The sequence below is a fragment of the Panthera pardus genome, unplaced genomic scaffold, assembly GCF_024362965.1.
Source record: "Panthera pardus isolate Hobbes unplaced genomic scaffold, ASM2436296v1 HiC_scaffold_11, whole genome shotgun sequence".
Taxonomy (NCBI): domain Eukaryota; kingdom Metazoa; phylum Chordata; class Mammalia; order Carnivora; family Felidae; genus Panthera; species Panthera pardus.
In genome coordinates this window covers 85,699,056-85,712,113 of record NW_026526666.1, presented here as the reverse complement: position 1 = coordinate 85,712,113, position 13,058 = coordinate 85,699,056, and the positions used below count along the sequence as shown (strand labels likewise).

General features: G+C 40.0%; 1 protein-coding gene across 2 annotated transcripts in view; it reads right to left on the bottom strand.

Annotated features, from left to right (window-relative positions):
• The window catches only part of EYA3 (EYA transcriptional coactivator and phosphatase 3), a 95,698-nt gene that overhangs the window by 11,099 nt on the left and 71,541 nt on the right, over nucleotides 1–13,058 (bottom strand). For both annotated transcript variants that reach the window (XM_019432424.2, XM_019432426.2), the window contains 5 exons: nucleotides 12,658–12,747; nucleotides 10,328–10,386; nucleotides 8,030–8,190; nucleotides 5,358–5,472; nucleotides 4,209–4,330 (listed from right to left, as the gene is read on the bottom strand). In XM_019432424.2, coding sequence (XP_019287969.1) covers nucleotides 4,209–4,330; nucleotides 5,358–5,472; nucleotides 8,030–8,190; nucleotides 10,328–10,386; nucleotides 12,658–12,747 — 547 coding nt within the window. The remainder of the gene's footprint in view (nucleotides 1–4,208; nucleotides 4,331–5,357; nucleotides 5,473–8,029; nucleotides 8,191–10,327; nucleotides 10,387–12,657; nucleotides 12,748–13,058) is intronic.

Sequence of the window (13,058 nt, the reverse complement as noted above, 5' to 3'; positions counted from 1 at the left end):
AGATTTTAATTTGCATTTCTTTAATCTGAATATCCTTAATTGGTGAGGTTAAGGAACTCTTCATATGCTTACTGGCAACCTGATTTTCCTTTTCTGCAAACTGGCTGTTCCAAGGTTTCTGTCCACTTTTCTAGTATGTTGTTTGTTGCTTAATGATTTATAGTTCTTTATAGATTTTGTATACCAATTAACAAGTAAAAGGGTTGCAAATATCTTTTCCCAGTCTGGTTTGTTTTGTCACTTTATACTATCTTTCACTGGATATAAAATTAAAAGCTTCATCTAATCAAAACAATAATTTTTTGTTTTTTAGAACTATTTTTGGGGTCTATTTTTTTTTTAAGTTTATTTATTTTGAAAGAGAGAGAAAGAGAGAGAGACAGCGAGCAGGGGAGGGGCAGAGAGAGAGAATCCCAAGCAGGCTTGGCACCATCAGCATGGAGCCCTATGTGGGGCTTGAACTCACTAACTGTGAGATCATCACTGAGCTGAAACCAAGAGTCAGTGCTCAAGCCATGGAGCCACCCAGGCACCCCTAATTTTGGGGTCTTTTAAATGAGATCCTTTTCTACTCTTCTGTATTTTCTTCTAAAAGTTAAACTTCTGCTTACCATGTTTTTTTTTTTTTTAATCCATTTGGGATTTATTTTTTCAAATAGCATAAAGAAGGAATATAATTCTGCTTTTCTCTTCATATGGGTAGATAACGCAATTAGCACCAGCAAGTGAAGATAAGTTCCATGAGTACAGAGGATTTTGTAACTGTTGTATTCCTAGCACCTTGGCAATACCTGACACACAGGAGGCATCGCTATTGTCCTTCCTCATGTGTGAATCATTTCCACCTGCATATCAACTTGGTAGAATTTCTCTTATGTTCGAAAATCTTCTTGAACCCATATACTTCTCCAATTACTGCCTCATTTCTTTGTTATTCTTTACAATTGATCTAAAGTGTTGTCATATGGTTGACTTCTCCAGCTCTTCCCATTCTCTCTTAAATCCATTCCAATTAGGATTTCACCCCCATCATTTTGCTCAAACTGCACGTCAAGATTATTAATGACCTCCTCCATGTAGCTAAAAGCAACCTTATTTGATCCATCAGGAACATCTGACTGGAGCCTGGAACCTGCTTTGGATTCTTTGTTTCCCTCTCTCTCTCTCTGCTCCTCCCCCACGCGTGCTCTCGCTCTCTCTCTCACTCAAAAATAAAAAAAATAGGGGCGCCTGGGTGGCTCAGTCAGTTAAGCGTCTGACTTCGGCTCAGGTCATGATCTGACGGTTCATGGATTCGAGCCCTGCATTGGGCTGTGTGCTGATAGCTCGGAGCCTGGAGCCTGCTTCTGATTCTGTGTTTCCCTCTCTCTCTGTCCCTCCCCCGCTCATACTCTGTCTCTCTCTTTCAAAAATAAAACATTAAAAAAAATAAAAAAAAAATTAAAAATTAAAAAAAAGAAACATGACTTTCTTTTCCTGATTGTCAGCCATAGTACTTATGACCATATGACATATGTAGGTTACTTACTAACTTATTTACTGACCGACCATTTCTTCCCACTAGGGGCAAGGATTTTTGTCTTTTTGGATCACTGTTGTATCCCCAACGCCTAGCAAAATGCCTTGCATATAAAGGTGACCAAGAAATATTTGGTGAATGAAGTAACAAAAATAAATGTCAAAAGGGCTTGGTGGGCTTATAACCTCCACAGGTCCTGGGATACAAAAAGAAAAAAAAAATCAGACCTACTTTTTATGGAGAAAGCTGATCAGTAGGCATGTAGTAGATTAAAAAAATGAATAACCACAGCTCAGCTTCAAACTCCAGGAAGTACAATGGTACAATGTGGAAGTAGAAGCTGTAAGCAGAAAGTCTGAACAGGTGAGGAGAGGGTTGTCATGTTCCTCTTTCCCTGACCATGTGTAGCACACAAGAAGCAGAGTGAGATTCTGCTGCCTTTTTTTTATTTAAAAATATATTTTTTTACATTTATTTATTTTTGAGAAACAGAGTGAGACAAAGCGTGAGCGGGGGAGGGGCAGAGAGAGAAAGAGACACCGAACCTGAAGCAGGCTCCAGGCTCTGAGCAAGCGGTCAGCACGCAGACTGATGCGGAGCTCGAACCCACAAACTGTGAGATCATGACCTGAGCCGAAGTCAGACACTTAACCCACTGAGCCACCCAGGTGCCCCTCTGCTGCCTTCTTAATAGAACAAGTTGGTCTTGTATAAACCTGGCACCAATTAATTAATTCAGCAGATGTTTACTGAGTACCCACTGTCTCACATATTTGGTACTGAATACATTTTTAGGGGTTAAAAAGTACCTTCATATAGTCTCATTTGATTTCACAACCTATCTGGAAGTTTCTCATTTTATATAAGAAAACTGAGGCTCAGGAGATAAAGTAATTTGCCTAAGGTAAGAACTAGTAACTGGGAGAGATAGGACTTGAATTCTAGTCCTTATTACTATTTTTTTCCTTTTCAAAAAACTGTGGTAAGAAACACGTAACAGAAAATTTGCCATCTTCACCATTTCTAAATGTACACTTCAGTAAAGTATACTCACTTTGTTGTGCAACATATATCTCTAGAAATTTTCATGGTGCAAAGCTGAAATTCTATACCCATTCAACAGCCAATTCCCCATTTCCCTCCCCTCCAAGCCCCTGTTAATCACCATTCTACTTTCTATTTCTATGAATCTGACTACTCTAAGAAGTATTTGTTTTTCTGTGACTGGCTTACCCCATTAGTAGAGTGCCTTCAAGGCTGATACGTGTGGCTGTATGTGACAAGAGTTTCTTCCCTTTTATGACTGAATAAAACCCCACTGTACGTATACACCACATCTTGTCGAGCCAATCATTTGATGGACATCTGAGCTGCTTCCATCTCTTGGCTACTATGAACACAGGTGTGCAAATATTTTTTTGAGAACCTGCATTCAATCATTTTGGATATATACCCAGAAGTGGGATTGCTGATCATATGATAGTTCTATCTTTAATTTTTTTGAGGAACTGCTGTATGGTTTTCCATAGCAGTTTCAACATTTTATGTTCCCACCAAAAGGGCAGAAGGGTTCCAATTTATCCACATCTTTGTCAACACTTCTTATTCTTTGTCTTTTTAATTTTATTTTTAAGTAAACTCTATGCCCAACGTGGGGCTCGAAGTCACGACCCCGAGATCAAGAGTTACGTGCTCCACTGACTGAGCTAGCCAGGCACCCTTATTTGTCTTTTCTTTCTTTTTTCTTTTAAAGTGTATTATTTTGAGAGACACTGGAGAGAGGGAGAGAGAGAATCCCAAGCAGGCTCTGTGCTGTCAGAGTGGAGCCCAATGTGGGGCTCAACCCCGCAAACCATGAGATTATGACCTGAGCCAAAATCAAGAGTTGGACACTCAACCGACTGAACCACATGGGCTCCCTTATTTTTCTTTTTTTGACAGCAGCCATCCTAATGGGTGTGAGAGATTTAACCATTTTTAAGTATGCAGCTTAGCCTTTGATTTTTAATCTAGTGCTTTTTCTATTATACTCTACTACAACACTCTCTCTGTGAAAAAGAAAAAGAAACTTGGAATGAGGCAAAGGAGACTTGTAGGGGCACCTGGATGGCTCAGTCAGTTGAGCATCTGACTCTTGATTTCGGCTCAGGTCATCTCAGTGAGATGAGCCACGCATCAGGTTCTACACTGGGCATGGAGCCTACTTAAGATATTTTCTCTCTCTCTCTCTCTCTCTCTCTCTCTCTCTCTCTCTCTCTCTCTCTCTCTCTCCCTTCCTCCCTCCCTCCCTCCCTCCCTCCCTCCCTCCCCCTCTGCCCCTTCTACCCTCCATGGCAGCATGCACTCATGTGCTCTCTCCCCCTCTCACAAAAAAAGGTAGATTTCTAAGCTACCTATATGTTCTTCCAATTATTATAAAAGGAAAGAACATGATAAATTTTAAGTTCTACAAACCTGGATTTGAATCCTGTTTATGCAACTTACTAGCTATGAAGGCTTGAGCAAGCTTACACAGCTGTTAAGCCTGAACTGGCCCATCACTAGTATTAGGAAGACTGCTGTGAGGGTTACAGATCTATCTCTCTCTCTCTCTAAAATGCCTAATTAAGGGGTTAGTAAATAATTAAGTGCATCATAAGTAGGTAGTATTATGTAAAGCAAGTGACAAGAAACAAAATAGGAACCATACCAATTTTGGTAGCACTATAGATGTTCTCAATAGGAAATATTTCTCCTAGCCCATATAGGAGAACTTTGGCCAGAGCTGGAACCAGCTGGGTTGTAGTGATCAGAACATTCACACAATTCTTTCTAGAAGGGAGAAAAAATAAAAAGAAAAAGGTGAAACCAAACTAACCTGGGAGCAAGAATTTGAACGGGCCTTCTCTTTGGGAACTAATTAGTAAAAACTAACCTCAAAGGGCCTGATATTTGTTCAGGGCCATGTTCAGTTACTGGTCTAATTATCTCAGGTTTATTTATTTCCTATATTAAAGGACAGTGATTCTATATATATAGTGGGCACAGAGTAGCAACTTGATTCTTGCTTCATTTCCCTTCTAACCATTCTAGCTCACTGCACTCGTTAGCAAATAAACCACCAATCCATGTCACTGACCCTACACGCTAGGAAACCAGCAAAAAGGCTTATAGTCACAGTGCTATTTCATCTGAATGCAACTCAGCCCTTAATAAGATATGACTTAAGTCCTCTTTGCCTTTTACACAAAAGCAGCACCAATTCCAGAATACATGTTAATTTCACATGTACTTTACCTTCAGGAATACCCACCCTTCAGTGCCAGTTTTACTGTTTGCTCTACTAAGTTGTAGATCTGGAATTCCTGCTTTGAGGGAGGGAGCAATAGGGTATTAGTGCAGACTGTACTTGACTGTATTTATTTCCCATTCTGAGCTTCAAGCTGAAATATCCCTAAACTGCTTAATATATTCCTTTTGAATCCTGCCTTCCTAAGTGGGTTTTGGTACATTTCTTCAGAGTGTCCTGTACCTAGAATATGTGATGTGTCTCCTACATGGATTCTTTGATGTGACTGGGCCATCTCCTGGCTGGAGATTATTGGTCACTGAGCTTTAATTCTGTGAGAAAAAAGTAAGGAGAAAGAAAAAGGCTTTCATGTATAAATATTCTCTTAAAATTCGAAGGTGTGCTGTTAACGCAGAATGACCTTACCTCTTACCTACCCTACATGTTTTCCTGCATCCTTTAAACTCCTCTTACCATGAGCCCAAACGTATGTTAGAGAGTGGCCTATCACGGACTGGGGTAGTAAAGAGTGTTTCTTAGAGAGGGTGAGAACTAAAAGAAGTACCATACCTGGACTGGATGAGAAGTAAGGACTTTAATGCAGTTCCTAACCAGGAATCTGTTAAAACTTCAATTTCTGCTCTCAGTCTCTGCAGTGCTTCCTTTCTCTGGGGACTGAGCAGGCCTTTCAGAATAAAAGCAGACACATTTATCATTTGACAACATATCCTTGCTGACACCGAGGAAGCAACTTCTAAATTCAATTTAGAAACACTGTGAGTCACTGAAATATTCTACCGAGCTAACAGATTTCTCTTCCTGGTAAAACCCTAGAGTAGCCTACTTAATTAAGAGGTCTTTTTGACTTTATCAGAATGTTTTGCTGGGGGGTGGGGGGCAACCACCACAACAAAATCAGCTGAAAGAAACACTGTGATTAAATTCTGCCACAAGCTCACTCTTTTATCACCACCCAATAACATAATTTGCAGACTGGTGGACCATCCTTTGAGGAGCACTGCTTTAGACGTGATATCAAGAATCAAAGGAGGCAAAATGAAGGTTATAGTTGGGAGCGTCTGCAGCATTTCCAATCTCTCTAAAGAAACCAAAGCCCGGGGAGGAAAAGGAGGTTGCCTAAGATCACAAAGCAGGTCAGTGGCTTTGGTTTCAGAAGTCTTTGCACTGCCTTGCACTGCTCCCGTGGGACTGTGCTTTCACAGCCCTGAGATTCCAGGTTCAACAACCAACTCTATGAACATCATTTATTTGTACATACTTACTTGTGAAACAACTCCAGATAAGAAGAGACTAAAACAGTGATTAACATCAGACAATTAAACACAGAACAAAACAGAACTGATCTGATGGGAGCATGTTATCAGACACTTGAATTACAATATTCAAATAATCAATCTGGCCCTGTATTTTCTTATAGTGAAGGTAGAAAGAGAAATCCTATATTCTACTACAAATATTCCATAAAAATGGAAGGCATTTCTGTGAGAACTGTGCATAATATGTTTTCAGATTGATGGTTTCACAATGCAAGCCTAGAATTACAGGACTTTCAACATCTCTGATAAAACAACAAAACCAGTATGTGACCCACACATAAGTGTATATGTCACACTCTTAACTAATAATATGATGTGGCACTTTTGTTAATTCTTATTTTATAAAATACAGGTAGACAATAGTTTTAATATGTTTCCCAGGGTAGGCTCAGGGGATTCTCACAGAGCATCATATCACTTTCTTCAGAAAACCAGGTCCTGGCACTCACTGGGCAAAAAAAGGATCAGATACTTAGGTTGTATATGAAAACTAACAAAAAGAAAGGCTAATGTCTGCAGAGAGTAAAAGCAAAAAGATGGAGGTGTCAAAATAAAAAGTACTAACTCTGAATCATTATAAAAAAATAGGCCATAAGAAGGGGAATCTAAAAAAAGCAAATTAGATTCCCAAAGCCCAGATGCCTGTGATTTTTATCTGGTACTGGAGGGCTCTAAAAGAAATGAAACAAATTATCTTTGAAGTCCTATTTTTACTTTCTGCACCAAAATGTAAAGCAGCATGGTGTGGCAGGAGGACTCTCTTGATCCGGGGTAATATACCACTAGACTGTGCATGGAATCCCTGAAACTTCATGCGACATTTTGTGTATATGCAGATCTTTGAGGGTAATGGTTCACAGTTTAATTTTTTTTTCTTATAAGAGTACATCACTAAAGAAGGAACTGCATGAGGGTGCCTGGCTGCCTCAGTCATTAAGCATGCGACTCTTGATCTTGGGGTCGTGAGTTCAAGCCCCATATTGGGTGTAGAGCTTACTTAAAAAAAACAAAAATAAAAATAAAGAATAAAAAAATAGATAAATCTCTTACACTTAAAAAAAGGGGGGGTGGGTGGGAACTGCATGAATGTAAAGGGCACTGGACCAAGAGTTAGGAGATTGGATTCCAGCTGTGACTATGGGTAAGCTGCCCTCAGTACTCTCATAATAAACATTTCTCAATGCAAAATGCAAAATGAGAAATGTCTCTTCTAATTTGAACAACCTATGGTTAATTAATTAATTACAAATAATGGAATTTTAGGCATAGTGACAGCCGATATTTGAGGTATTTCTGGGCAGAAAGGATTTCCAAGGTCCAACACCTGGCCACTGCCAACTATAATTCTGGACCTAGTTTTCCATCCACTAGAAACGTAGTCACTAGTTCTACCTGACAGAGGGAGACACAGAATCCAGAGCTCCGAGCTGTCAGCAAAGAGCCCGACGTGGGACTCAAACTCCTGAACCGTGAGATCATGACCTGAGCCAAAGTTGGCTGTTTAACTGACTGAGCCACCCAGGAGCCCCTCTACCTGACTTGTTCTGATGGTTAGATAAATCAGTCAAAAAATATGGCAACCTATTAGTTAGTACTGACAATAGTTGTGAGTCCAGAATAAAACAAGTCATCAAACATAATCTCTGGAACACATTTCCTTTAAAAAGGTATTTGTCTAATAAACAGGAGAACTTTGCAAAGCAATGCTAAGAGAAGTGCATGAGAAATGTCAAGCTTCCTCTTCAAAGGGTTTCAATCAAACCTTAATTTTTTTAATACAAAATTAAAATGTTATTGCAGCCCCAATTCCTAGGCAGTTGCTAGGGAGTTCTAAGGGATGCCTGGAAAAGAATGCAAGAAGTCAGAAGGAAACAGAGTATCAGACTGGTCGTATGCCACACTTACCACCCACATTGCTTTTATGCTTATCGTAGATTTCTCTCACTTTTCGGTAGCGGAAAGCCAGTTTTCTCATCCAGTCCACACCTCCTTGGACACCCACAGAGGAACCATGGCTGCCACCGCCTCCTGATCCACTGAAACCATCTGTTGAGAAACTGTAGTTGCTGCAGAGAGACAGGATGATGAAAATTAATACTGCTATTGTCTGAGGTTTTTGGCTGAATGCCACCTGGGATTCTCTGTCCTATTCCTGGCATCTGACATCAAGTCTAAAGGCTTTAAGAACCTTTTCCCTTAATCTCTGTGTGTCAGAATCTATCTTCCATTAGTCATCTCCCTCACCCCTATTACTGCTATCAAAGAAAGGAGGAGAGAGAGGGAACAAAAGGTAGGAACCATTCAAGCACCAACTTCCCCTAGAGGTGGTCATGGTTTAGAGTGTCTTTTCATGAATGACAGCATATCTTACAGTGAAAAAAACCCCACCAAAACCCCGGAATATAACATTTTTGTGTACACACACACAGACATACACACAAATGATGGCAACTATGGAAAGTGGAGAAACATGTGAAGAAATAATGGAAGGAAATAACCCCAAATACTAATAATTGCAAGATATAATGGAGATATTCTTCAGAGATGTTAGCTGGTTTATTAAATTCATGGGTCATAGTGGTGACTTTAAAATGTCCTCAAATTCTTTAATACTGCTCTCTTCTAATTCTTTTCTCTATAGGTATGGACTGCATTTAAATATAAACAGGATGTGGTCGAAGCAAGGGTGTTAGACCTCAGAGACTAGGCTTCTCTTGCTCTCTCTTGGATCACTTGCTCTGAAAGACATCAGCTGTCACACGAGAACACTCAGACTGCCCTATGGAGAGGCGTACAGATAGTGAGGAAAAGGGGTCTCCCACTACCAGCCGCAGGTGAGAGGTCGCGAGCAGCTCCTCCAGTTCTAATCAAGCCTTCAGATGGTTGATTTTAGCTCCAGCCAATATCTTGATTTTAGTTTCAGACACCCTGATTCAAAAGTACCCAGCTAAGTCACTTTCAAGTTCCTGTCCTATAAAAACTATGAGATGATAATGTTTATAACTTTAGGTTACTAGTTTTGGGGTCATGTTACACAGCAACAGTTAAGTAATACAGTGAAACAGGCTGGGAGAGATGAACACTTCCTAAGTAGAGATTGACAAAATGACGGACAGAATTAGGGACAACATGGTTCAACTGAAAGTCAAAACTGAGTTCAATAGGTGTTAAGATTCTATATCTAAGGAAATAAAGTTGCCAAGACATTTCGGTAAGTACTGGTTAGCCATGTGTATAAAAGGAAAAAAAACCACCAGGGTTTAGGTGGATCACAACTGCTTCAGACCAGGCTCTTTCCTAAAAAGTCCAGTGAAATCTGGCAGGAACGGTATGCTCCATGGCTGTGCAAGCACAACACGCGTGACTGGATGCTGTTCTTGATGTGGAACCTTCACCTCGTTCTCAGCCCTACAGGATTAGGCCCTCAGGGAGAGGCATGCCCAGCTCTGCTCTATGTTTGAAAATTCATGGATGAAACAATTTTACAGGAGACACAGGAAAGAACTTTTTGCCTACTGAAAAGGGACAAACACCAAAACAAATGAACATGAAAAATGGGACGGTCTTTTTTTCTTAAGGTCTTCAAATATAAGCTAGATAAATTGTTGGATTATTCTTAGCCAAGACTGCTGGGCCAGGAGACAGCAGCCAAGAGAGATATGAGGAGGCCGAGCAGGCATTTTGCCACTGAGACCCGCTTGGTTTAGTGTTCCCTGATAGAACATTTTAAGATCGCCTCCCATAGGGTTAGTCCTGACACCAGCAGACCCCCACAATTAGGTTCCTTGGTAAAACTCCTGATGCTTATTTGTATCTAAAACTAACCAGTGTGGAAGCACACTCCTCCTGACTGAAAATCTAGCCAAAGAGAAATGAGTGCACCCTTTACTTTGAAATGCTTTTTCCTCATCCTGTCATTGCTCCCCATTCAAGGCCATACTCAAATTCTGCACTGAGAAGGCCGCTCCAATGTTGGCAACCAGCTGCTCCCCGCAGACGCCAGAATTACTTTCTTTTCTGTGCTCCATCACATTTTCTACTGTCACCTCTGCACACTGCCATCGTTAACTGTTTGTCTCTGTCTCCTCTACCAGACCGTGAGAACTTTTAGGGCCATGTCTTACTCATCTTTGTTTTCCTCTGAACCTAGACAGTGATTGTGTACAGGCATTCTGATGTTTAAGACATCACTGTTTCTATCACCTCAAGTCTTGGCCATTGTCATCAGAAGCCACATCTTCCACATGCACCTGGTCACACTCCTGTTAAAAGATAAAACCACACACTATTTCAGTCCAGGGAGTAGAAGCGCTATCACCACCATGACATATTGTAAAAAGACCACAAATTACGGCAGATGATGAAATACCTCATAGTCTCTCTTGTGTGTGGAGGATCACTCTCAACCCCCTGCTGTCCAACTTCTTTTAAGGCCTAATTCATATCCCACAGTCCACGAAATTTTCCTTAACCATCCCAACCTTCAGGTATGCTCTTATCTCAACAGTCATGGAGTTAACACAATAGCTCAGGGGAATAAACACAAGCTCCCTTACACTGTCAGGTAGGTCTATGTCCTATGCTAGACTACAGTGTAAGTTCTATTACACTGTAGCCCTCTGTTGGCACAACCCGTATCTTACACCTCCTTTGTACCCTTCTAGTCTGGTCCTATGTAGCATGTGCTCTTACATGGTATGTACCCAACAAATTTTTGCAGATGAAAGAGATACTGGTAGAGTATGGTATCAAAACAGAACGACTGAAACAGAAACTTGTACATCCAAACATACGAATTAGAAGTGGTCACCTAAGTTAATCTCCTCATGTTCTAAAAGTGAGGCGACATGAATGATCCAAGGTCACAGAACCAGTGATAGAAAGAAACTAAAAAGAGCCTCAGCCTTCTAATTTGAATCCAAGGTTCTTTCCACCACACCCGTGCTACTACTGACATAAAATGCCACCCCCTGCCTAACTCGGAGAGATTCACTCCTCTGACACCACCTAGGGCAATGTTGTGATGTCCACCTGCATCAGAATCCCCTGGGGAAGTTTTTAAAAAATGCATATTCTTGGGTCCACCCCAGACCTACTTGAATCAGAATTTCTGGGAGTGAAATCCTAGAATTTTCATTTTTAACAAGCTCCCCAGGTGATTCTTATGCCCCCTAAAGTTGAGAACCACTGACCTGGGGGGGCAGGAACACATTCAGGTCAAATTCTTCACAGAACTTTCAGTCCTGAGTGAGGACTATGTCTAGAAAATCATTACAAATACAATTTGGCAATAATTATTGGCACAAAGTAGGTTTTCAATAAATGTTTGCTGAATAAAAACTATGATGTCCTAACGTATCAACATGTGAAGTTGAGGAAGATTAAGCATTGTGGAGCTTAGACAAAAGTACTGGGGTTTAGAGCTCTGGTAATACAGTTTGTTGGAGAACTGTCCACTGAGTAGAACTAGATTGTATTTAAAAAGAAATAGGATTACTTTGTGTTTATAAAATGCTCTCTTATTTTTTATTTTTTTAGTTTCTTTTTAATTTTATTGAAGTAATCTCTACACCCCATATGGGGCTCAAAGTCACAACCCTGAGATCAAGAGTTTCATGCTCTTCTGACTGAGCCAGCCAGGTGCCCCACTATCTTATTTTTAATTAAAAATTTTCACTGTTTTTAAAAAACTAGGTTATATAAATAGTACACTGTTTGAAACTCAAAAGAACATAAAGTGACAAGTCTGCTCCTTCCAACCTCTGTGTCCCAGCAACACATCTTCCCCAGGTAGAACAGCTGTTATTAGTTTCTGGTGTAGGATCACTGTTTAACTGAAGCCCAGAATGCGGAGATAACTTTCCTAACCTGGAACTCACTCTCTGGTCTTCTGACTTCCCAGTCTTGTGCTGTTTCTACTACACCACGGTTACCTCAAAGGTGAACTTAAATGTCAAAGCCAAAAATATTCACCAAGAAGCTCTCAGTGTTACTGGTTTTCCTTGCATCTAACTATAAAATGATTCTGGACATCAAGGTTAATGTACACATGGATAATAAGCATGTATAAATTATAATGAGTTAGTAGAGCAGCCATTCACAGATCTGACAAATCAAGAGATTTTATTTTAAGAAGGTAAAACCAAAAAATAGTCAAAATATAATTAAGAGTACAAAGAATCAAACCCACCTTGTATATATTATTTAAGATAGGTGAATAAGTAGGAACGTTGGTTTACATTTCACTGTTTTTGCCTGATGGGCTGACATTTCCCCTAGATCTAGATCACTTCCAAATAGGCTAACAAAAATCAAATTTTTGAGCCAATAAAATTGAGGGCCAGTACCAAGACTGGTGACATAGCCAAGGCACTGTTCTTATAAGACTATGTATGCCTAAGTGGCCAGCTGACCTCTCCACAACCACCCTGTCTCACCACATTTCCTCTAAAAACAGTAAGCTTGGCTCAATAAATAGCTATGGAACAAACAAAATGTTTTACTGAAGTACAGAAACAATTTAAAACGCTTACCTCTAAGTCATTGAAAAATAGATGTGTATCAGCCACTTCAAAAATCATTTCCTCCATTGTTAAACCTGAGCCAATCACTACTGTTGGGTCCTGGAAGGCAGTAAGTGAAAAATCTGTTTGACTTGGTACTAACAGCACTGGTTCCAATCTTTAAATATTTCAGAGTTATTCTGGGTCAAGGCCAAAACAACACAGGCCCACTAGCTATTACTGATGCAATTCCATTCACAGTTACAAGAATCTGGGATTGTGGAAAGTTAAAAATTTTAGGACTTCGTTTTTAGAAAACTAAACCCACTTAAAAAAAACAACAACAATCTGTGTAGAAATTTCCTATTTTGTGAGAAATGCTATCTATTGCTAAAATATTACTATTGCAACACCCATTATCTCTCTTCTGC